At 37.7% G+C, this 26,978-nt stretch overlaps 1 protein-coding gene across 4 annotated transcripts in view; it reads right to left on the reverse strand.

The window, feature by feature from the left end:
* Positions 1 to 2,635: 2,635 nt before the first annotated feature.
* arhgef37 (Rho guanine nucleotide exchange factor (GEF) 37) overlaps positions 2,636 to 26,978 on the reverse strand; it is a 36,224-nt gene continuing 11,881 nt past the window's right edge. For all 4 annotated transcript variants that reach the window (XM_036127302.1, XM_036127303.1, XM_036127304.1 and 1 more), the window contains exons 5-16: positions 25,220 to 25,349; positions 24,788 to 24,935; positions 24,469 to 24,668; positions 23,674 to 23,804; positions 20,676 to 20,780; positions 19,531 to 19,644; positions 19,181 to 19,350; positions 17,986 to 18,133; positions 17,759 to 17,887; positions 13,592 to 13,787; positions 12,601 to 12,767; positions 2,636 to 5,705 (exon numbers count right to left, since the gene is read on the reverse strand). In XM_036127302.1, the coding sequence (XP_035983195.1) occupies positions 5,496 to 5,705; positions 12,601 to 12,767; positions 13,592 to 13,787; positions 17,759 to 17,887; positions 17,986 to 18,133; positions 19,181 to 19,350; positions 19,531 to 19,644; positions 20,676 to 20,780; positions 23,674 to 23,804; positions 24,469 to 24,668; positions 24,788 to 24,935; positions 25,220 to 25,349 (1,848 nt within the window). In that variant the 3' untranslated portion in view covers positions 2,636 to 5,495. The remainder of the gene's footprint in view (positions 5,706 to 12,600; positions 12,768 to 13,591; positions 13,788 to 17,758; positions 17,888 to 17,985; positions 18,134 to 19,180; positions 19,351 to 19,530; positions 19,645 to 20,675; positions 20,781 to 23,673; positions 23,805 to 24,468; positions 24,669 to 24,787; positions 24,936 to 25,219; positions 25,350 to 26,978) is intronic.

A 26,978-nucleotide genomic window follows, 5' to 3' on the forward strand; every position in this document is an offset into this window, starting at 1 on the left:
GCTCTGCCGGCTCCGTGAACTTTATTGACAATCATAAGATTTTCTGGGAGCGCTATCATCGTTTCAGACACAAAGGAAGTCGGCCTAAATCAAGATGGGAAACTTTTCACCGCCAATATTTTCAGTGCTGTTAACAACAACAGGTAATTTCTCCAAACACAGGACGACGTGAACAATGACATCACTGTCCCAAAGGTTGTAGAAGGACAAGCACAAAGCTAGCAGATGCACTCTGTTTAAAAACAAACCGATAAGCAGCCGTCTCCCAGAACTTCATCTGCAAATGGTGCTGAGAGAGGAGGGAGCCCCCCCTCGCCCACCCTCCACCCCATCAACACCTACAGGGAACCCACAGTGCTTACCGGAGGACGCGCCTCCTGAAGGCCAAAAGAGTTCAGAAGTTTCGTCATCTGGAAGGATGTTTCTTATCTTTAGTGAGGAATCTTAGACTAATCCCCTGTCTAAAGCAACCTCACACTGAAGAACTGTCCCTATGACTAAATATAAGCTCATTATCAGCAAAATGACTTCTGGTCCATGACTTCATCACTGAACATAATACTGATGTTGTATTCTAACTGAAACATGGTTGGATGACAATAAAAAAAATCACCTGTACTAACTGAAACAACGCCTCCTATCGACAACTTTTTAAGTGAAAATAGAAATCATAAGAATGGCGGAGGGGTTGCTACAGTATTTCATTATTCACTAAACTGTAAGAAAGTTTTCCCTGGAAAGTTTTACTCTTTCGAATATTTGGAAAGTGAGATAAAACTCTGACACTATTTACAAAAACCAAAAATGTGAAAAAAATAATTCTTCAATTACTTTAATGAGCTTTTATCTGATATATGCATTGATTATGACTGTTTAATAATTGTGGGAGATTTCAACATCCATGCTGACAAGCCAAAAGACAGAGACACAAAAAAGCTGCGCTATACTTGATAACTTTGCTTTGACTCAACATATCAAACAAGCAACACACAACTGAGGACACATTCTGGATTTGATTATCAGCAAGGGTGTAAATATTTCCTTTATTGGAAACTGGTCTCTGTAATTGATGTCGCCCTGTCAGATTATTACTTTGTTATGTTTGAAAGTACAACCTCCATCGACTCACTTAGCAAAACATATATTGTAACAAAATATTATTTTACAGACAACACAGCTGAAACCTTTAATCAAATGTACTCCTCCACCTCATTTCTATGTTATAACACAATAGATGAGTTAGTAGATAATTTCCATTCTAAGATTTTAAACATTATCGTCTCCATTGCTCCCATTAAAGTGAAGTTTGTCTCTGGGAGGAAAAAAATCTCCATGGAGAAAAGCCCCATTAATGAGATGTGAAAGAAGACTTTGTTGTAGGGTTGAACCTAAATGGCGTAAAAAACTTGACTTCACGTCTATTATGAAATCTACAAGGAGAGGCTGCAAAGCTTTCACTCATCAGTAAAACATGTAAAAGAAAAGTTCTTTGCAGAAGTCATAAACAAAAACATTTTATTCACCACAGTTTAAAGACTCACAAACCCTCCTGTTTTTGTACCACCAGAGCTCCACTCTACCAGGGCCTGCAATGAATTTGCCAAATTATTTGCCGAGAAAATAAAAAAAATATCAGAGGGTTAATTGGTTCAGTTGGTTCAAATCCTACCTAAAGAACAGGGACGTCTTTGTGTCAGTAGGTAACGTCTCACCAGAGCGGACAAAAGTCACATGTGGGGTACCCCAAAATTCAATCCTAGGACCCCTTCCATTCAATATTTATATGCTCCCACTAGCTAAGGTTATAACCGCAGGGGGGAAACACTGAACAACAGATTTTAAGTGTATTGATGTTTTCACCTGAAACAATTTAATGATTGTTACTGGTCTCATAACCAGTGACTGTTTCAATGTGTTTATGATGTTTTTTATAATGTAAAGCACTTTAAAAGGTCTTGCTGCTGAAATGTGCTACACAAATAAACTTGACTTGACATGGATGGATGGATGGATGGATGGATGGATGGATGGATGGATGGATGGATGGATGGATGGATGGATGGATGGATGGATGGATGGATGGATGGATGGATGGATGGATGGATTGAGAAATATGCTGAGAAATAAAGCAAGAAGCAAAGCAAGCTGGCTGAGCTGTTGAACTCCTAGGTCAATTTTAGAGAGAAGGTTTGCTGGAGACAGACAAATCCAATAAAACATAAAGGTAATAATGCAAGTACACCAAGTCTTTTTCAATAAAGCGTGGAAGATGTAGAGGCAGCTGCTGTACAAACAATCTTACCAGAGAGGACAACAGACCTCCTCACCCAGCAGACTCAGAAACGTGTGATTAGCCATGTTTACTCGGCAAACATTTCCAGTCTGTTACAAACGGCCATGACTGGTTTCCAACAGAGATAAAAAAAAAATAATTAATAATAATAATAATAATAATAATAATAATTAAAACGACTGCAGGATTTGGTCTCTGTCATGTGCCACCTCAGAAATATGTAGAGCGAGAGATTACCAGGAAACCCAAAACACCACTAAAAACAAACCCGGTGTCTCTTCATCCTGGTCTAATATGGATTTCTGATCTCGCACTTGTGTGAAATGATGCAAGCACAGGGAAGAGGTTTTTCAGCGCTGTTTTATTGAAGCCTCACAACCAGCTCACAGCTGCCATGGCACAGTGCTGCTGCACTGCAGAGACCCCCATCTGCTGTGTAAATACATGTGTTAGTGCTTGAGCTTAACATCATCACTCTAGCAATACTTCCAAGGACTTCATGCTTCATCTCAGGAGGAGCAGCCCTGCAGCATTCAGTAAGTTACACAACAGGGCTTATCATAATTACATCATAATAAATTACAAAGACAAATGAGGTACAAATTAGAAGGCATCATCATCAGCAGGTTAAACATATTTGTTTTACAGCCTGTTATTAAAACACCGAACGTATTAACGAAAATTGCTGAATCTGCTCCAGTTTTGCTCTTAGGTCATGTCAGGATAAATACTGACAACGGTAATGATGTTAATATCAAAAGCAAACAAACCCATATTCTCCAGTTACTCTGTCTACTTCAGAGATTAGACACAGACCGTATAAGTCGCATCCTTCCTCTAGTGATGGATGTATGCAAAAGCAACAGCTTTTTCACGGCATAATCCCTGAATGTCCTCAAGGACTGGTGGTCCCAGATGTCTTCAGTATGTAATATACAGCCACATGCTTGCCCAGGTTTACCACACACCAAGCTTATTTGTCATCTGCATGACTTAAACATGTTAGAATATATTCAGCTTTCTTCTTATAATGGCCTTTAAAGAGCTGAAAGCAGTTAATGTCCTTAGAGGTTGAGATATTTCCATGTTCTTCTTACTAACCTTGGGGACGTTTGCTACGGCAGCATTTTTCTAAGTATCATTTGAACTTGCCTTTCCTGCGCCTCCTGCTGCTTTGCTCCAATCTGACATTCAAACTGAAGGAGAGAGACGAGACCCAGCTGAGCGGCTCGGACTCAGAGCCACCGGAGCTCCCTGTGCTCCACATCCACAGCAGCAAACGCAGCTCATCAGGAGATTTGAGGCACACAAAGTCTGGTTAGGATGTTGGCTGCAGGGTGTTAGTGCAAAACTATATCTAAAGGCGTTTCATTTTAAGAGATTATCTCTGCATTATTTTCTTTTTGGCTACATGGTGGCAAACTCCACACGCTTAAATATTTCTAAAGTATGTATGATGCATACATAGAATAATCAGCAGTGAATTATTCATTCCCAAAATTAATAATGGAAAATATTTATGTTTACATACAAAAAAGCTACAATTTGTTTAGATTGTTTTTTTTATTGGTACAGAAAAGAAGGTAAACGGTTTTGCAAAATCCTTTTTTTAAGATCTTCTTTTTGCAAAGATTGAATTATATGTCAAAAATTAAATCTGACATCTTTTTTTGCACAACTATAAGAATCTGCTAAAACTAAATCACCTTTGGCCTCAAAACTTGACAAACTACATATGACTCCATCATGCAATGTCTTAACATTACCAAAATATAAAAAAAAACACTGATTAAAACTGTATTCATGGCAACAACCATTATCAAGTGTGTTTGAACACTGTAGCAAGTCGCCTATGTCCTGTCTGATATGTATTTTATAAAACTTGTTCAGTAAAATCTGTCCAAAAATGGCTTTCTTTTGCTGCATCGGGAGCTGAGGGGATTACGTAAAACAATGGTAACAAATCCCCTCCTAAAAACCCTGCCTGAGAAGAAATCTCTTTTTCCCTCGACTCATTTTCAGCTCCGTCTTTCTCTGTCTCCCTTCAACTCAACCCCTGAGTTACTTTGCATTTACATCCCATTACAAAGTCTGAGATGATGAGAACGTTGTGTACCTGTCAGTCTTGATACCGTGCCGCCCCTGGTTCCAGGTGAGGAGGAGGAGACTATCACCTGTCAGCACGGGTTCATATCAAACAGGATGAACACAAGCACTGTTTGCTCTCAGTGTCTCGCTGTTGTAGTTCTGCCACTGACACAGAGAGCCTCTAATGAGAACACTCTGCTGTCTATCCTTCTCAATTTCTGTGTTGTTTCCTGCTAAGGATCATGGGAAATGAGTCAAGGTTAGACCCAATATTCCCTCTTTTCCTTCAGATCCGACGGGCACATCCAAACCACCCTATGGTACTAATAAGTACCTCAAGAGTTTTTTCCAGTATACCTTCAAGATTGTCCTTCATGCTACATTCACGGTATGCCTCTACCCTTCCTTAGTCCCCATGAGCAAGACATGAGTCAACCCTAGAGCAGCTGCAACATCCTTCATTTTTATCCAGTGTCACATCTAAAAACTTGAGAATAGTAAAACAAAAACAAAAAAAAAAAAAATCTACATTGAAGAATCCCTAAAATAGAGGCACTGGATCAATGTTTCCTATTGCACATATTTTGGCTACTTGAGCCTGGACCTTTCCAGTATCTTCACTTTCAAAAGCCGGAGTCTGGTGTTTAGCTACAGTGTGTGAGATTTAGTGCGACGGCAATTTCTTTGACAACAAAAATAAATAGAAACAATACAATATTTTACACATTTTAAAACGAGTACGTAAGGCTAAACGAGTCAAAACACTTAAACTTGCCATAGACATTTACATTTCTGCTGTAAACGCTTGTTTACATTCTGCTGGACTTTGGCGTTTTGGTCATGAAAAAGAAACAACATATTTGTAAATCAAGTTATGTCAAACTCAAGTTTGAAAGTTAACTGAAGTTTTTGAAATCAATTTCTTCTTCTGATTTTCAAAAACTTTCTAATCGTTTATGGAAGGCTGTGAGGATAAACCTTTAAACCTTGCCGGTCATTCATTTAAACAAGCTCATATTTATTCTTACATGTGATTAAAAATCTATTTTGACATAAATAATTTACTTAACAGTTTTTTTTTTTCATAACAACGTGCTGTTTTCCTACTCTCTTCCTAGTAGAAGGGAGGGGCCAGTGACCCTGTGACGAGGGGAATCCTGGTGAGGTAATTGGAGGGAACGTAGCCTCTCTGACCTCTGGCCTCCACCAGGCTCCACTCAGGATTCCCTCGTTTATCGTGGGACTCCAGAACCCGGACAGGCTCACCGACGTTGACAGATACTTCATGGCTTCCCCTCGCAGTGAAGTCGTAAGCAGCGACCACCTTAAAGAGAGAAAAAACAGAAAAGCCGGATTTAAAACCCTCCACGTGTCTGTGTTCCCAAAGGAAATGTTTGACACAAACTTTAACAATTGTCTTACATCCAAAGAGGACATTCAGTCTTAGCTTTTAGTCTTTTTTCTCCAACATAAAAAGACCTAAATTACAAAACTTACAAGCAATTCTTAAATGTGCCTTTTGTATTTAAGGGACTCCAATGAAGGCTATCATGTCTCTCACTCACTCCCTGATTTGAATGTGAGAGTCCATTATTATCAAGTTCTTGCTGTTACAGTGACCTGAACAATTACTGGCACACCAAGTAAGAATCTGTAAATTGCAGTAATATACTTTTCGACTAAAAATGGGGGGGGGGGGGGGGGGGAGTGAGAGCCATTCACTGTAATGTGTGCTCTGTTCGAATGAAACTAAGATCGAGCTTATGGGCAACACATGGTCACAAAACAAAGAATAACAATGTGAGAAAGCCACTTAAGTCCACTGTTAATTATGGTGGACAATCTGTGGTGCTTAAATTACATCAAGGCTTTTTACACATCGTTATCAGGGGAGCCAGTAAGTGTGGAGGAGGGTGTATATATGCGATATTTGTCTTTTTTTAAAACTGTGCAGCAAATTTACCTAGATTTATACACCTGTAAAGGTCAAAAAAGGGGTTAAACTGGAATAGTTCCCTGTAGACAAAGTTGTTTTTTTATAAGGCAATATAATAATAATAATAAGAAGAAGAAGAAGTATTGTTTATGTTTCATTTTAACAAAAAATGTGTTTGTATTGTACGACTACAGTTTATTGGTAGCAATAAAAAACGTTAAACAAACAGAAACTATCTTGTTGTCTCAGTGTTACTGCTTTTACACTAAGAGAGTCAGTCCTTGTCTTCAGGAAAAAATGCTGCATTAATTTGAGAAAGTGTGAGAATTGGATGACTTTTAATTTTATTCTTCTGATATATATAAAAAAAAGCTTTACAAGTATACCATATTTACTATATACTGCAGCACTGATTTTCTGCGGCTCTGTTTTTGTTGTCTTTTTTTTGTTGTTGTTATTGCCAATTTTGCGTGAAAAAGCTCTTTGCAAAAAGAGTCAGAGAAAAGAGTAAGCGGGAGAAAAAGCGCACACTTTCTATAATTCGTCATTGTGATATTCTCTGGAAAGGTTAAGCCCACTAGTTATGTCTTGACAAATCCCAGCTCGTCACCTCACGCTCAGACATACACAGAGTGAAAGCTTCCTAATGAGCCTCGTGTTGGTATGACAGAGCGTCCCACCAGCACTAATAGCAGAGTTTAGGTGGCCGCTCCATGTCATTAACAAACCTTTCCCAGCAGCTCACCTCTCGGCTGCGACATCGGTCCGGCCCCGACAGTCCGCGCCAATTAGCATTTAATTAGGATTTTGCCAGGCAGAGAAAGACGTGAAGAAAAAAAAAAAGTAAAGGTACAATGTCTGTGGGCTGAGAAAGGTTCATGTTGAAAAGAGAGACAGATATTTTATGTAGCTGAATCTCGGGGGAAGAAAAAGTCCGGAAAATTATAGTAAAGCTAACGCAGGAACTTGGTCGACTCATGACAACCGCTGAAAAAGCACCAAAATTGTCATGTTTCGAAACGGCAAACACATTACTGCTTTTAAATCTGGGGAAGAAATAGGCAAGATCAAAAATAAATCCTTGTTGTGTGGAAGTGAGGATTTGGTATTAGCTTTGTAATTTGTGGCCACCACCTAAAATATGATGCAAGTTTAAGAAAAATTAGGCTGACCTATGTTGATCGGCTGGTTGCGGTCTCATTAGCCAGTTTTTTTTTTTTTTTTCTGGCATATAAAACATGAGTTGAATGTGAAATCATCTTGAGTTTTATCAGATCAGAGCATGATGGGTTGCTTTTTAGGATCCTTAGCTTACTTCATGTTCCCAGACAGGTTCTAATTAAGAAATCGCTTTATACAGGCAGTATTAATACCTGGGTTTATAGCTCATAAAACTGGACCAAAATAAAAGCTTAATCACATTTATGATTTAACAAGGTGAGGGGACAATTACTTTTACACATAGAGCAAAGGTGGTTCAGATAGCAGTAACTTAATAAATAAATTAGCTTTTTTGATGCCCCTGTACATCACATAAGTATCTTCCAATTTAATTGAGCTTTATTCAGTCAACAAATTAAGAGACATCGTGCCTTGTTTTTAGTGCATCACGTCCGGTAGACATGTAGATGTGAATATTTGTGCATATAACAGAATGTGTAACATTTGTAGCTAAGTAATGGGCTGTTATTTCTCCCAACCCCAAAACTATCATCTAATGTGCAGGCTACAGAAAACTAAACTTTAAATGTTTGTAAATCTAAATGCCACCTATTGTTTACAATTAAGAAAAGCACAAGAAACACTAAACAATAAAATACAATTATTAATTATGAATCATGCATGACATTACCCTGCAGGACTGCCCTTCCTTGTAAGAGAGGATTCTGCTACTTCTGCCCTAAACTTTTCAAAAATGGATTAAGTAAAACAAGAAAATTTTGGCTAGCAGGGTTTTTTTGCCTATAGATTTAACAAGTAAAATATTTCTTATTAAATGGATAATTTATTTATCAGGAAGGTAAAAATTAGAGAAGTCTTATATTGTTATTAGTAGTAGCTGTGACTGCCGTTTACAGAATCAGAAAAAAAACAACTAAATATATATATATATATATATATATATATATATATATATATATATATATATATATATATATATATATATATATATATATATATATATATATATATATATATATATATATATACGTTTTGGTAAACATATTGGATAATTTTTCCCAATTAATTTTTTTCCCCAAGAGTACAGAATTAGGAATGTCTCTCCTATAAGATGCAATCAGTAAAAGCAGGAGAGCTACTTGCCGCCGCATGCGTGTGCACGCCGCCATTGCATGCAATTTCCATCCATTACATGTAGATTTCCATAAATGTTTATATTATTGAAAGTTCTAATTACTTCAACGACCCTATTCACCAAGTTAAACACATTATATGGATTAATTACACAGACTGGTCTTTTCAAGCCTTCGTTCCTGCTAGTTTTGATGATATTCTGCTTAAAGCTAATTAAAACACATTTCATTTGTTAAAAAAAACATTGATTAGACCAATTGAAAAATAATACAGGAATGTGGGCTAAATTAAACTATGTTTAATACCTATTTGAAGGTATATTCAAAAGGTACTTTTATTCTGACAAATGAGCCTCATCAGAACACATAGTCCAGTTTAATGAGATACATATCTGCTTGTAATATATATATATATATATATATATATATATATATATATATATATATATATATATATATATATATATATATATGTATATATATATATATATATATATATATATATATATACTTTTAATGGGATGTACTGTGGTGAATGTGCTTTAAACTGCTTGTAATCTTGATTCAACCAAGGAGGTGTATGTATCCAAGTTATGCTGGATGATGCATATTTCACACATACTAAGCGTTGAACTGCATGAACCTTGTTATCATTCTAAAGGGTCTGAGTCATGTCCAGTCACACATATTTCACTAATATTTCACACATTTATTTGCTATTAAATATTAGGTATTTAATAGCAAATACCCAATTTATACCTTTTATCTGTGCCCTGTTTAAATTAACTAATCTAATCTACTTAATTCAGCATGGCAGCAAATACAAAAACGTATTGATGTTTTCCTACAACTGTGGATGAATTCAGGCAGGAAAGTGTTACAGTATTTCAAAACCAATCAGCCGTTGCTTGCAGTGCCCAAGCTCTAATCTAGTAAACAAAATGAGCGAATAAGAAACTGAAGAGGACAGGTCATGTTTGACGTAGAGAACATCTGTTTCATTCCAGATTCTTAAACTGTTACTATTCAAAGTTTGCATCATTTTAGGTTAGGAAACATTCAAATTGAAAGGACCCTGCTCTGAGTTGCTGTTATCTTGACTCTTTAAATAGACTTTCTCCCATCCATCCATCCATCCATCCATTTTCTGACCTCTCAAAATTAAGATTTTGCCTCTTACTGTAAGTAAGATACTTCAACCATAAACAAATGTATGCTTTTAATTGTGATTACATGTTAGAACTGCATGCTTTAGATTTATATATTCAACGTACATTCACAGGGATGTAACATAAAGATCTCTCACTTTTCTAACAGATAAGTCTGCAGTGAAACCCAACAATGTTTCGACAGCTTGTCTTTTAGGAACAGCCTTTTGCCTCGGTTTAAATACGTCACAAGGTTGTCTGAATCTCTAACGTTTGGGACCAGGCAAGCAGTCTGGATGTCTGCGCCATGGTCAGGGCGGAGGTGTGAAGGTTTAGTGTTTTGAGCACACTCCTGCTTATGGAGGATGCAGGAGTGCTGGAAGGGGGGAAAAACATCCACTAGCATAGGTCACTGGAGTAATTATTCATTTTTACAGGCACGACGTATCTCAGTCACACGTGCACGACTCCCTGCATCCACACAAACACAGACTAACCCGAATCACTCATGTATACACTCCCATAAACAGCCCCCCCCCCAAATCGAGTACCCTGACACTCCATCTCTCACACTCACGTGCTCGCCAATGTAAATCAATCAGACAACATGCACACATGAGGAGAGAGGAGCTTTATCTCCGCCTGCAGCTCTGCGTCGAATAAATTAACGGGCAATAGACTTACAAGGTTAAACAGCTAATTATGGATGCTTCCATTAATAACGCAACCCTCTCTATGCAATCACTGACATAATATAACCTCAACTCCTACTTAGCAGCCCTCTCGCGTGAAATGGAACTAGATTTGGATGCAAAATAATAATGATATTAATAAAATATACTTATGTTGATCCTCACGAAGAAGGATTTATAACTAGCAAAGAGCACAGTGGAGCTTATGAAGGACTGATGCTTTCATCGCAGAGACCAGTCACAAGAGAAGGCAGAAGATGGGTGAAGATTGTTCCATTTCGAAAATTAAAAAGCCTTTCAGATTTTGGTGTCAAAACATTTTGATCTTAAAGCCGTAATGGGTCTAATTTATAAATGCTTAAACCATTCTTCTATCTTGAGTTTATAAATTGCCAAACATAACCAACCCAGTCCAGAAGTTACTCGCTGGTTGCTTTAAGATAAATTCAGATTTCAATCAGTAAAATAATAAAGATGCGCCTGTGTCGAAAACCAAACCCTGAACAAATAAAACACTGAGCTACGATCCATCAAAACCTAAATCTAGGTTTTTAAAATCTAAGCTAAACCTATTTTCCTTTGGTTGAACACAAACACCAATGTCTCAAGCATTACTTACATTAAGCTGAACAATTTGCAGCTAGACTAATAAAATATGGAATAGAAATGAATTAAAGGGCATGTGTCATTTTTATGTTTGGTGCCAGAAAACCTACAATTCTAGACAGGGACAACACAGATAATTCAAAAGCCTGCCCAAGCTTTGTCAAACAGAGGCTTGACCTTAGAGATCACGTTTTCAACATAATGAGGGTGTTTGAAGGAATTCTTTTCTACAACAGAATCTGCAGTACTATACGCGTCGTATGAAACGGCAGAAGCTGACGCCGTCCTTTGTTGCAGTTAATTATTACAGGAATAAGACTGTTTTGTGGCGGTAATGTGCCAACTGAAAGTAACAGGGTAGGGTAAGAGATTAGAAGGTGGTAAAAGTTATACGGTTAAACAGCTGGGTGAATATTACAGTATTATAAAATTTAAAGCTGTTTTCTTTCACGTTGGTCCCTCATGTGTGTTTTAAGTTCATGAAAATATTTATGGCTTTCATGGACGTTCTTATTTGTACACTTTCGTGTCTATATTTTTCCCTTCCGTTTGCTCAATCTCCATTTCATCAGCTACCACAGACTCAGACTAGTGGTGTGCCAGTATGTACGTTCTCCAAGTTAATTCCCCTTTGTCCTGACTTCCCTCCTCTTTATGGACAAAGATGGCAAATAAATCTTCGTCATATGACTGAGTTTTAGATATCCATATACACTGCAAAAAAGGGAACTAATAGTAAGTAAGATTTTCTTGAAATTTGTGTATTTTTTCTTGATTTGCCAATGGAATAAGATTTTTGAACTTAATATAAGAACAATTTATCTCCATCATCTTATTCCAAGTGCATTATGTCTAATTATCTTATTTTAGGGGTAAAAATACTCATTCCATTGGCAGATCATCGTATTTAGCTCCTCAAATCAGGGACAAATACACTAATTTCAAGAAAATGTCACTTATTGTTAGATCCATTTTTGCAGTGTAACTAACTATACTACTTGGCCAATGCAATTTTCATTGACTTGCTAGGTGTTCTTTACATCAGCAACCCCCAAACTGGGGTCCACAAACCACGGGTTGGGGTATATATATATATATATATATATATATATATATATGTATATATATATATATATATATATATATATATATTTATATATATATATATATATATATATATATGTATATAACAGTACAAAAGGCAAGTTAAAAAATACTATCAGCATGAGGAATCTAAAAGGGTCCTTGGAAAAATGTTACTGCTGCTAAGGGGTCCCTGGCCGCGAAATGTTTGAGAACCTCTGCTTGACATGATTTTGTCCTGCTTGTGCATGTTTGAGTGTCTTTCAATCTTTAATTTTTTTCCTCTAGCTTCATTTACATTTTTCTTAACTCCAGTTGCAGGCATTTATCCCCACCCAAAAAAAAGGAAACGGGGCAATATGCAAGAAAACAAACCAAAAACAAGTAACTGCAAATGAGGTTTGAGGAATCCTTAAATATTAGTGAAGTTATGAATTACCTGGAATAAAGGCTGACTTGTGAGATGGATGGCGTTGGGATCTGGGTTACAGGAGTGCCTCCTGGGTTTCACGTCTCCCGGCATGGGAGGGAATGGAGAGGGGGGCGGGTCCTCCACTGCTTGGCGGTAGCGAATGAGTTTTGCGGAAGGAACATAACCTCTTCTTCCTGAAAACACACAGGTTGACAATAAAAGGATCCACCTGGACAACTAAATACTAAAATAGAAGGGGTTTTGTTTATTAAATGTCTTAATTTATACAATCTCTTCTATAGAGAAACTTAAACATCGGTTTTACTTTTATTACGGTTTAAAGCATAGTTGCTTGAAAATGTATAATCTTTAATTGATAATTCATCATAACATTAATAACAGAAAAAAATGTTTATCGTTATCTATTATCAGAAAGGTTTTCATCTTCAGATTACCCAAAAGGTGGTCAGATTTTACCTTTTCTGTTTGTTTTTTTCTCGCTGATGGCCTAGATTTTTATAATAATATGAAAGAACTATTTTTTTAAAAGCCAAATCAGTTACAAGACAAAGTTCTTAATTGTAAATATTTTCACACACTAACTTGGATATTCAAATAGCGTTTTTTTATGACAAAAGCAAAGCATTAGTGTAATAAGTAAAGTCAGCCAGTAGATGGCAGCAGAATAGCACATTTAGGAAAAGCTGCAAGATCCCGGAACACAGAACTACAAAAGCTTAAATTAATCTCTTTAAAATTTATCGACCAACTGTGCTCCTTTTCACAACGAGATTATTTGATCAGCTTAACTGCATAATTTTTCTCATCTTCAAGTCAGCCATCCCTGTTTGAAAGCTTTTGACATCTCCGATTAAATTGACTTCAATCACTAAATACAATCTTACCTGTAAAATGTCTGATCTGGCTCAAACTTAATACCCAGAGGAACAACGTCTAGCTGTTTGCTGTCTCTGTCCAGAATCTATGAGCCTTTTCATAATGAGAAAATAGTTTTCACCTCCTGAATCAACCAGCCATCTCCGTTTGTCTCCGCGGGTGTCGCTCTCACTGATCATGGCCACCAGCTCCCCCCTACTCAGGCTCAGGTCCAGGTCCCGGGTGCCCACCACCGTGTTTGTAACCTGGAAGATCTTATCGGAGCCGTGCTTATCTGTTAGCTGCTTCAGACGGCGCTGAGAGGACGGGCTCAGAGGCTGGAAAGGAAGAGGAAAGGAAAACACGCACACACAGACAATGAATGAATAAAAAAATTAAGACATTCATTTAGTGAGGCAACATTTATGCCTGTAGTGGATATTAACAATTATCAATTAAGTGAGCATACAACTCATGGAAGCAAGGGATGCATCTTGTAAGTTATTTAATTCTCTGTCCTCCAACGCAGTCAGGAAACATAGCGAGAGGAAAAAGGCACACTAAACTGTTTCCAGGGCCAGTCTGTTCCCCAGGGTGGAAAGTTTGATTTAATGATGAAACGTATGGGCCTAAAAGCATAACATGACTGAAACATCATTAGTTCAACTTTGTAGTCCAACTGTTTTTAATATTTGCTTTTAGTTTCTATTTTCCATGTTTTACTTTGATTCTACTTTTTATTCCAACTTGCTTTTATTCTGTTTTATTTTCCTATGTTTTAATCATCTAAAGCACTTTGCATTGTCTTTGTACTGAAATGTGCTATACAAATTAGCTTTGCCTTGCCTTGCCTAAACTTTTATACATTCTGGGTTAACGAGGAAAGTGGGAGTAATCTTCAGAGGAGTGCACTCACTGGTACGATCCAGTTCCTATCTAACTCAACTCCTCTCTGTGTCCTTGGATGTGGAAACAAAAGAGCAAATCTGTAAGCATGTGAGCTTCTTTCACACGAGAAAGTTATGCAGGTGCACCCAGAGAAGATGTGATCAGAGTTACATACATCAATAAATGTTTCCACAACAGGCATTTAGAAAGATTTAAATACATTGATTACCATTACTATTACATGAGGCTTTTACAGTTCCTGACAATAGATGAGTCTATATAAATATGTGAGCATGTGAACATGCTGGAAGTCGTTAAAAAATTAGCGGAACAATTAGGAGCACATTCGGACTCCTTTCCTCCACATCAGCGACCTAAAGTTACCAACATCATGGCTCTGGATGCCCCGTGACTCGACAGATTCCTCAGGCTGAACGTGTTGGACAGAGATTTGTTTTCAAGGTACATTTCTTTCAAGTTTCAAAACAAAACATGACGCGAGTGTACATTCCACTCTTAGAATGCGTTTTTGTGCAGGTTGCTTGACCAGTTTTAATTAGATCATTATGTCGTACAGCAGGAAATACAGACAGCTGTGACTACATGAAGGTCGCATTTTTTCTTTTCTTTTTGGGATAATTACTTTAAGAAAAATATGCAATTACCACATACAAGAGAGGAGCACTTTGAAGTTTGGAGCTTCTTTTGATGTCAGATAAAAATCATCTCCAACGAAAGCTGTAGCTGGCATTCCTGTCCCTCAGCTCACAATGAAATGTTCCAGTACAAAGGGCATGACTGATGCCAGCTTGGTAGCGAAAAGAAACATCTTGACAGATGTGGTCAGAAGTTTACATACACTCATCGTAGGCATTAATGCCATTCAGTTTGGTGTTTTAGATTGTTTTAAAAGAGGTTATCCAGGTCAGAGTTATTATATAAGTGCAGTAATTTCAAATAAAAAAAAAAAATGGCTGCACATGTTTGAGTTGTACAATTTCTCTAATCCACTCAAAATGATACAGACAGATTAAAAAAATGTACTTAACTAGTATTTGAATTAATTTGTATGATGCATCTTACATACTTTTTATAGCCATTGGCATGATTGCGTTTTGGTTCTGGCAGGATATCTGACAGATCTACTTCACAAAATTGGTTTGTTTGTTTGTTTGTTTGTTTAAATTAGCTGGTATCCTTCCATGTATTCATCTTTTAAACATATTCTACAAATTTGATATGGGTTTGGTGTCATTACCCTGTTGGAACATCTAATTGTGTGTCTATAGCCCTATTTGCACTGGATTATTTTTACTTAGGGACCACATGTGATTTGTAATAATTATGGAAACTGGTTTTTTCATCCCGGGCGCATTAAACGGACCACTTATCCCTTTCTTAAATAATCAGTTTTGTTTGGGATCCTTTCATATCTCATCTGAACCACATAAGCAAATGGTGCTCGTTCTGAAAACGTCTCGGTTCACTCGCAGGGGAACCTTTGTGCGGTTCACTTTCAGATGATTAGCAACTAGAATAACCAGAAGCCCAAAGAGAGGAGGTGGCGTCATATTTAATTTACAGACTAAATCTTCAAATCTTCACTTGTTGGCTGGGTAACCATGGCAGCAAAATGTACTTTCCGTACATTTCTCTGTACTGCTTCATTCATCTCATGAGCAGGGGAAAAGACTGAGGGCTCACTGTCTTCCTTATAGCAAGATGTTTTACTATTTAATAGGCAGGTAGGATCTTTAAACTAATTATCAATTAATCAATTTTCTTCCTATCCATAATAGGATAGGAAGATTCCAATAACTCCAAACATAGTTATTCTGTGGTTTGCATTTGCACTTATTTAAAAAATACTGTCTTTGCATGTAGAAATACTTTTGTTGATGGCTATACTTGAGTTCTTACAAGGGGAAACTTCTGTTTCAGATACAATAATGCAAATGAGAATTAAAGATAGGTGAATTGTTAAATGTTGACACAGCTTGCGGTATTTGCTTGCAGCTCATACTGGGCAGCTGGATATGAGTATTTGTTGTAACTGCATGATGTTTTCTTCAGGTTTTGGTCCTCTTTGTGAAATGTAAAATGGAACCAAACCAAATCAAACCACTCCTCCGTCCAGCTATACTGAATCTCCAATGCATGTTCTCTATTATGGTTATGAGCTGCTTAACTTCAGGCAAAAGATCCATCCATCAATCAATTATTTATGCCCGCTTATCTGTGCAGGATTCCATGGCAAAAGATACAGGCAGGCAAAATGCAAATTGAATACATTTAAAAGTTCCTTTGTCTACTGTGTCATTACAAATGCTAAACAACTGATCTAATTGACTTTAACTCAACAAAATGTGATCTAGAAAGCAAGCTGCCTTCTTTTTTCTTTTAATTCTTCAATTGTCATTTATAATTTATAAAGGTATATTGGAATGACTTATATTTTATGTTGAACAGCCTTTTACTGTTGATATTTAATCATTAAATTGCACAATATTTTCCCCGTATCTACTTTTCCTGCAGCTTCAATTACCCAAAACAAGTTTTTCCTTAGGGACAATAAAACATATATTGAATTTAACAGAAACAAATGGAATCTAGTCATCGATTTAACAAAAAAATTTGAAAGTAGTTTTTACATTTTATTCCATTCATCTTCAACAAGTTTGACCATTTTTTTGGGAATGCTAGTATTGCTCCAAGTGATTGCTGTCAAGACATTCCTCTAATAGTGAGAAGACAAACTTTTCTCTTAAAACAAGAATATTCTTGTTTTAAAAATGTGTTGCAATTGCATTCATTGCATTGCATCTTATTGATTTTTCCAATCATACTAAACTCGATAACTGTTTACATTTCATTTATTGTATGCATGTTTTTTTTATTTCTTGTTAATAGTCTGTTCTTTTTTACGCACAAATAGACATGCAAATGGTGTGCTTTTTTTAAATCTCTCTACTCCGTTGCACATTTCTTTAATCTAAATATGCAATTTCTAATAACTGTAGTCCTTTTTCTTATGTTGTAAATTCGCCTTTACTTTACAGTCTCTTATTCTTATCTTTTGTTTTTAGATTTTTACCTTTGTGTGAACCTGCATTTTGCAGGTGCTATAACTTTGCACATCTTTACTTTGCTGCCGCTACACCTGAATTTCCCCGCTGAAGGACACCAAAGGAGATTTCTATATTATTCAGTTCATTCCAGCCTCTAAAAATTAATGCGCCTTCATACATATGAGGAATGTATGTAGACTTCTGACCTCAACAGTTTAAGTTTCAGCTGTATTGGAGAAGCGGCTATGTTGCTGAGCTGCATTAGTCTGAATATGATAACAAAAATAAAACTGAATGCTTTTTGTCAGCAACTCAGAAAACCATCGAGTAAAACATTATTATTCCTACTCAACCTGGACAACTGGACCATTAAGGGTTTCCTCCACACTTCGGCATAGGGTCTCCAACTTCCTTGCTCCTTCAAGCACTGCAGACTCCACCCACTCCTGGAACTCCTTGGGGTGGAAAGAGCTGTGAGGCAGCTGCATGGAAACGGATGGAAAAGAGATCATCATGAAATAATTTTACACAAACTATCAAGCATTTGTTTCATTAACAGCGTCAGCTCTTTAGTTTGTACCTGTTGCGCAAAGCTCTGAAAGAGCTGCTCCATGTCTGCAGCGAGGTCCCTATGCAAGCAGCTGAAAGTCCCCAGCATCCTCCAGATCATCTGCAGCGCTAGGCCGTTGAAGCGAGGGAGTTCATTGACGAGCAATGTGTTGATGGTCCTGGCAGGAAGGAGAGAGGGGGAAGATATTTTGCATTAAAATCTGGAAAATGTCGAAATGTTACTTCAGCACCCATCTGACAGCACAGCAGAGAAATGCTGACATTTTAAAACCTAAAATATAAATAAAAATCTACAGCGGAAACGAGATATTGTATAAAAAGGCTACCACGAGAGGAGGAAGCCAGATAAAAAGCCAGATTACAGTTTGACTTTGCACTTTGAGGTAAAGACCTACATTTTTTGTAGATATGCCCAGTGAGCTGATGAAAACTGAAGTGACCGTTGTTAAAATTAAAGGATTGAGGGGGACGCTTACAAAGCTGTGATCACCATCCTAACTGTGGAGTAAAGGGTTGGAAGTTCATGTTGTGTTTTAATGCAGGAGGGGCGGGTAAACTTTATCTTTCTTTTTCCATGATGGGCTCATGAGCACAGAACATGAACTTCAAATACTAAAGCTACTAAAACTTAAAGTTTGGGCACAAACAGGCCTTACAAAAGGACAATGACACAAAGCACACCATCAAATTGTTAACAATGTGGCTTAAGAACAAACAAAATTGATGGTCGGCCATCAAAAAATTTTCTCCATCGATATTCTGATATTTAGCAAATTAAGATAATTTTGTAAATCCAACCAGACCTCAAACAGTAAAGGTTTAGCCTCATTAAATACCATAGTGACAAAACGGTTTATCTGTCATTTTTTGCAATGTGTGTAAATAATATAGTTTCAACTGTATGTCAACCCAAAAAATTTGGCAAAACTGAGAAAAGGGGGAATTCTTACACAAACAATTTTGCTAATGATTAAGATGTTTCAGGCTGAATCAAATTATTTTATTTCCACAATGAAGCCAAATGGCTTCTGGGTGCCATAGCTCTGGAGAAGAACTAGTTTTTTTTTACTCTAAGCTTGACTGGTTCCGTCTTCTTGTCACTATTTACAGTTTAGCTTAATCTTAATGTACTTTATCTGCAAAACAGTTCAGCATTTGTGGCCATCAGCTGGTGGATTCACCCAATCTTATTTGTCTTTCATTACTTGTATGCGTCGGCCACAGCCTGTTCCTCATAACTCAGTTTGGATTTGCCTTCTAGCACTTCGTAGTCGAGCAGCTTGTGGAGTCTCTTTTTAATCAGGTTCTTCGGGCCCACCAGAAGATCGCGGAGTTCACAGAGGGGCTTGTGAATTAGGGCCCTCATCCTTTTTTCCTGTAAGAAAAGATGACAGAAGTGAAAGTTGATGTCAAACATTAGAAAACGTTTCTTTCTTGAAATAATTAAAACGTTCAGACTGGATGGTTTATTTATTGCAATAATTTCAATTGAATTACAATTTTCTATTAGTTTTTCAGCTACTTTATTTGAGAGTCCACAACAGACGTGACTTACAAACATTGGAAGGATCCACTGTCTGAGGGCGGTATTGATCTCCTTGTAGCAAATAGGGGCCTTTTCGCCATCCATGTCGAAGTCAAACTCTTCCGTCTTACATTCCAGGAAGGTCTGCAGACCAACAAGTAAGCGTTAAACATCCTATTTTAGATGTTTGAGAAGCTTCTTGGGTTATTTAAGTATGTTTATGTAGCAAAACACTGAATGTTTGTGTAGTTGCTGAGGTAACATACAGTAAGTGGTCTATATTTGAGAAGAAAGAAGAAACAGCACTTTGAACGCAATCATAGCTTATTATTAGAATGATATTTTTTGCTAAAATGCATGCAAAACAGAGAATGACAAGGAAAGACAAAAACAGAACAGCTAAAGCAGCGAGGAAATGTGAAACAAGGCTAAAAGAAAACACTTGAAAAAGACTTGAAAACAGAGGATGTTGTGTTTGACCTCAAATTAGCTCCTGGGTTTACTCAGTGTGACTCAACCAGCAGCAAGGAAATGTTCATTTATATTCAACCTCTGCAGTCACCACTAATGGACTGAAAAGCGTTGGTATTTGAATCAGTCTGAGCTGCAGAAACGAATGTGTGTCGCTCCGCCACCTTGAACTAAAACTGTTTCCTTGTTCAACAACACATCTATACAACTTATGTCCATCTATTATTGTCACATTTGAGAAAATAAAAGGGTTGTAATATTAGAAGTTATGTGTAAACTAAATACTTAGTTATAAAGAAAAGACAAATCTAAAATATGAAGTAACCTGTGAGGGGTTTTCAAATAATTATGTTTTAAATGGAAAATCAGAAATGAGATAAAACTGTCTGGAAGAAGAGGAAATATGTGTTGGGAATCTGATGACCCTGCAGTGTGAAAGTAAACAAAGAAACACGTGTTTTACATCAATTTTCTAATTGGCAGCTAGGTTTGGTCAAGGGCAAACAACATTCCTGACAAATAATGGGATGTTTATTATGTCCAGGATCCACTGCAGGAAAGCCAGTGTGTGACTAATATGTTAAGCCTCATGCCTCAGTGTTTCTCATTATGATAATTACCTTAATTGTTATGAAGGACATAGGGTTAGAGCTGAAAAGCAATTACACTTTTCTTCTGTTATTGGCATTTTATAATAGAAATACCTGCAGGTGGAACAGGTATGTTTCCACATTTTCCAGAAGCACCAGGATCGCATACTCCAGAATGTTAAAGAAACCTGCAAGGGCATCAAACTCTTCGTCCACCAGCTGCAACGTAATGCACAGGGAGAAATACAGTCATGGTTAACCAAAAGGACACCTTCATTCCATGTTAAGGTTTTATGTGTTAGCACTTCATAAAAAATAATCTAAGACCTCGTTTACAAAGGGTGTGTACAGACAAAAGCGTAGAGCATGCCCTTTCCGACACAAAAGTTCACCTTAATTAATAATGAATGGCTGGTGGAAATGTGCGCAGCTTCAAACAAACTTGCTTTCCTGCATACTTTAGTTTCTGGCGGTAGAGGGAATGCGAGGGAGGTTGCTAATAATGAGGAAACAGCTATTGTACACACCAGAGAGACATGATTTACAGTTAATAAATTCACATGTATGCAGATTTCATGCATAAATATTAATCTATGAGCAAAACGATGCAGAAAATAATTGGTGTAGCTTTTTTGGAGAATAATGTATGCATTAATGTGCCGTGTGAAGACAGCTCTTCGACTGCTTCAGGCTTTAAAGGATCATCCTATTGGATCTGTGCTCAGAGCTGTGGCCAGTCTTGTAGCGAGACACGGCGAGTTGTGACCTGCCAGAAACCACAGAGCTGCTGACCAAACGGCGTCCTACAGCAACAGGGGCTTTGCATTCAGCCAAAGTGTTTAATGTCATTCACACATTCACATGCTGGCGGTGGTGAGCTACATTGTTGCCACAGCTGCTCTGGGGGAGACTGACAGAAGCGAGGCTGCCATACATCGGCGCCCCCGGGCCCTCTGACCACCGCCAGCAGGCAATGCAGGTGAAGCATCTTGCCCAAGGACACAAAGACTGAGACGGTCGGACCGGGGGATCGCACCGGAAACCCGCCGGTTACAGGACTAGCTCCCTAACTGCTGCGCCACGGTATAACAGTATGATTAGGAGTATAGATTATGACTATTTGTAAAATTAATGTCCTTCAAGGCCTGTCACAATAACGCATTTAGCTAGACTATACATTTTTCTAAAAAATGATTGCAATAAATCATATTATTTTAATTTGGAGACCCTTTTCAACTAATATCATAATGGCATAATTGCAAAAAAATAAATAAATACACCAAAAAGTTACATCTCAGACTTCTGTAACAACTTCCTTTGAATAGATGAGACCAGCATAAAGCTATCTGGCCACAACACACAGCAACATGTGTGAAGACATTTGATTTGACCTTGTGTTGTAGCCAAAGGACCAGGGTCCCATGTAGTCAATTTAAACATGTATGCTGGTATAAGGCTGGTGAATAAACAACTAACATCGGATTGTAAGCAATAGAATCCCAACTTTGTCATAGATATAGGACAACATTGCATGCAGTTACATAATCTTGAGTCAATCATAAAGACTTTTGAAAGACTTTAGTTTCCTTGTGAACATGCCAGGAGTATTTTAGTAACTCTGGTGTGTAAAGAGCTTTCCCAACCTAAGTCTCCGCCTACAGGGTGTGTCTGATTACTAATGTCTCTAAAAATACTTTGTTTGTGGGAACATCAGCTGAAACACACAAGGTGTTAGTTTAATTTCCTTTTCCTTTAAGGCTGCTCTGCAAAGTAATACCAAGCTCATCTTCTTTCAGCTTTGTGATGGAGCCCTTGAGCATTTATTACTGCTGCACTAACTCAACCTTATAAATTTAAAATCAACAGATTCTAAATTAGTTTGATTCTTTTACGCGAGTTAAAATGTGAAATCTGTGATGATATTTAGCTCGACTGCTCTTTTAAGCCAACCGAATACTAAAAGTTGTCCCCCTTGATAAACTTTATTAGTAGCATCTAACAATGATACTTAAAGACAGAAACACCAGTTAATCACCCCTGAGAACCAAGAATCTCTCAAAAGCTGGATTAGAGACGATCATTTGTGTTTTTGTTTCATTTTATCTTGATTATTCTGACATATTTTTTATGTGTTTGAATGAGAAGGTTTAAATCAGAGGCAACTGGTCTTTCGATCAGTTCTTTCTGAAAACGTTTCAACGCCTATCCAAAAATGCATCTGACAGAGAATGCACCTATGAGGATGGGCCTCCGTTGACAAAGACTCCTGGATAGGTGTTGAAATGTTTTTAGAAAGAACTGAACGAGAGTCTGGTTGGTTCCAATTTAAGTCTGTTTGCTGTTGCAATGATCCGGATAACTGTAAATTTGCACAGGCAATAAGAACCATCTTGACAGTCTTCTGTCGGTACAGAATGCTGCTGCAAGGCTTTTAACCAGCAAACTCTAGTTTTAACTAATTTCAAAATGTTAGACCTCGCTTTAGAGCCCTATGCAGTCGGCCCCCGGCCAATATCCCTGACCTTCCTACAGCTCTTCTCAACCAGTAAGAGCTTCCAGTCAAAGGTTGTTAGTGGAATCATGAAGCCATTGTAAGACCAGAGGAGACAAATCCTTTAGACCTATTGCCTCCGTATTTGCGCTAAGATAAATTCTGATGATGCTTGTAAAAAGCAGCTGAAAATGCATTCATGCAGACTGACTTCTAACTTGTTTTAGGCTGTATGTTACACGCATGGGGTTAAATATTTTCTTTATGTTTTAGTTTTTTTATGCCTGCTTTTATTGTTAAGCACTTTGTGGTTTGTGACCTGTAACAGGGGCCATATAAATTAAGTTTATTTATTTACTAAACGTAAATGAAAATGAAAATGCATACCCCGGAAAACAGCAAACCACGGTAAAGTAGGTTCAACAGCAGGTCAGCTCATGCCTTTTTCTTGTGGATCATTAACCACTGAGGTGATAAGGTGAGCACTGAGATGTATTTTACTGATCAGAGGCTATTTGTTCTGAAAAAAAAAGTACTCTGTTGCTCCATTCATCCTTGTGGGTTGGGCTCTTCTCTCTGAAACATAATGTAGGACCGTGATTCGTCTTTGTCGGTTCCTACCTTCGGTGCCATTCCAGTCTCGTGTTTGATGTGCTGACTGAACCTGGCGGTCTTCTTTGCAATGCTGTGCGTGTTAAGCCTGTTGATCTTGTCGATAATAGTCAGGTTTTCCGTCTTCTTGTATTTTTCAGCTACGAAATATTGGAAACAAGATCTCAGATGCGACGTTTACTTCATAACCATTTTAAATTAAACCAGACTAACTTTTCACTCTACTTTTTCTCCAATTTACAGTACGTTACAATGGTATCCATACGCCTTGAACACCTTTGCATTTTGTCACTGAACAACTACAAATTCCAGCGTATGCGATGGGATTTTATGTCATGGACAATAAATTGTGTATAAGCTAGAAACATTTCCTTCTCAGCATTTCAACAATTCTCCAATGGGCTTGTAATGAAGCGGTTATTTGATTCAGGTGTTAGGGACAGGAAAAACATCTAAAACAAGCATGGCATCCACTAGGACTGACACTAAGAGCCACTGCTTTATATGACACCATACCCATGAAACCATTTGTAAGAATGCCTCGGTCAAAATTAGGACCTGAATCCAATTTAAAATTTGTGCAAGAATTATTGTTCAAAAATGTCTTTGTCCAATCTCACCGGACTGTCTTGAGCTATTTTGCAAAGAATGGCTTAACATTTGTTACTTTTTGTTGGTGTATCACATAAAATCCCAATAAAATACACCGAAGTTTGTGGTTGTAAAGTGACAAAATGTGAAAATTTTATGGGCAATGAATAATTTTGCAGTGCACTGTATGTCTTGTGTGGCAGAAGCTCTTACCCACTTCTCGAAAGCGTTTGTACTCATTGATACGACAATTTATGGCAACAGACGTGTGAGCAGTTTGCTCCAGGAGGGCGTACGCTGGGTGAGAGGACTCAGTGTGCTTCTGGATGGTCTGAAGGAGGAGAGGATACCGGGCAATCCGCTGAACCGGCATCACCAAGAAAAAACTCAGAGAGGTGGCATTGACTTCAGGCCTGGGGTGGGAAAAAAACAAAGAAAAATTATATGACTTATGACACAATTATGAAGTCAAGCAAAAACGACTGCATGGTGGTTTCACAATGGCCGGCGAAATAAAACATCTAAAACTCACGCTGAGGACTTTACTATTTTAACGATTTCATTCCAAAGGGCCTCTTTCTGTTTGTAGCTGTTCTCCACTGACGAGATCTGGTTGTAGTTCCACAAGTATTCTTTGTATGCTGCTTCAATATCCGAGGAGAGGCTGAGGAATGAAACACCTGCCAGGGGGAAAAAGATGCATAAATACACCAATACTTCACATACAAGAATACCAAAGAGAGCAAAGACAAAGCCAACGGACACGGTTAGATAACTTTGTGCTTAATGCATTTCACAATAACTTTAAAACCCCGTATCAAATAAGTATAAATATTTATTTAGTGACACAATTCATCTAGCAATCAAAACCTTCATAAAAATGAAGAAGAGCCTGATTGTAATCTGAACAGAATCGTGTTTGAATATTGATTAACGGAGGATAATAAGGACTTGGATGACTTACAGAGGGATTCTAGAGAGTCTGAGTTTTCAGGCTTGAGCTGCTGCTGGTCCAACATGGCGAGGAGGCGGCTAGACACGTCCATCACCTCGTCTATGTAGAGAAACAGGCTGTCCAGGTTGGGCGGTGGAGGCTTTGGTGCATATGAGATGGAAAGCGATTACAAACACATAAAATGCTAATTGACTTCTCCCACTCTCTCTCTGCAGATGTAAGAAACACTGTGCACTGTGGATCACAACTTTCTTTCGTTTTGATAGAGGCAACAATATTTTCCCCTTAAGATAAATCTCAAAAACCGACTGATTCTGAGACGTATGTCAAAACCGACATGGAATAGCCTTGTATGTAACGGACCCAATAAGAGCTGGTCAAACTGAATACATTTCAGTGCTACTTTGCTCTCTTCGCATTAACTCAGCAGAATCAGGTTCCCTGTCCCCGCTGAACCAAAGGATCCTTAAAATCACTGTGGGAGTAAAACACCCAGGGTGATGTGCTAGTTTTTTTCCAACACACAACATTTAAGATGCTGGCCCACAAGTTTGATTTTCGTCTCATGGGACCAGAAGACCTTCTTCCACGGTTGCTGTCTCTCACACACGGCTTGTTTCAAACTGCAAACAGGGTTTTATTCATCAAGGACTTTCTTGATGAAGCTTTTTCACAATAGCCAGATTTGTGTGGCTGGGCCTTTTTGGATCTTACGCTGCCCAACCTGACGGTTAAGGTGGATGGTCATGCCTTTTTAGTTTTGCAGGATCACTAAGCTAAATCTGTTTTTGGCTGACAGATCAAACTGCGCTCCATGAGATGGTCAAAGCTTGGGTTATTGTATTGTAATCTAATCAAGCATTAAACTTTCTCCATCTGTCTGCTGTGTTCCTTCATCTTCATGATGCTGTTTTTTCACTAATGTTCTCTAACAATCCTCTGAGATCATTAAGACAGCTGTACTCATACAGAGATTACAGAAAGATTAACTTTATTTACTAATTAAATGACTTCTTAGGGCAATAAAATGCATCCCATACTTCTCGGATTTTTATTTAAGAAAGGTTATAAAAACAATGAATCCTTCCTTGGCTTTCTTCTGTCAAAAGTATATTAACTGTCACTTTCAAATAAAACCAAAGTGAGCCTAGAACAGATGGAGGTAAAAACATGTATTTGTTGAGGTTTTCTTTCCTCCAGATGAGCACTTATATTTCTGTTTAACGTCTGTTGAGTCTGCAGAAGACTAGTTTGTCTACTTTGTTCTTTAGCTGTTATCAAGATGAATACTCCAAGTGTAGACTACCGTGAAGGTGTGGAAGAACAGCTTGTATGCTTCACTGTTCAGACTGTATTATTGCACAATCCTAATCTGGTGAGCGTGATGTCATGAACATTTTCCACTGACTGCATGACGTCTTTCACCGTGGTCATTAAGGTCATGTTACAAAAACTTGAATCTTTTATTTTTTCTTTATTTTTTTAACTGATATCACAATATGGTAAAATTTTTTTAAAGAGAATGAGTCAACAATAAGCAAAAATTATCCTATATGAGCAGAAAAATTATGTTTCACAGAATGTTTGAAAAAGAGTTGATTTTCACACGTCCTTATCAGGGATGCCAATAAACATGGCTGACACTATATAATAGTCTGGGATTTTTCTGTTTGTTAGTTGCAGCTGAAAGAAAAATCAGTTTGTCCCTCTCCATTTTATTCAAATGAAAGCAGCGTGGGCACAAACACTGGGGGTAAACAGAAGAATG

The sequence above is a fragment of the Fundulus heteroclitus genome, chromosome 23 (genome assembly GCF_011125445.2).
Source record: "Fundulus heteroclitus isolate FHET01 chromosome 23, MU-UCD_Fhet_4.1, whole genome shotgun sequence".
Lineage (NCBI taxonomy): Eukaryota > Metazoa > Chordata > Actinopteri > Cyprinodontiformes > Fundulidae > Fundulus > Fundulus heteroclitus.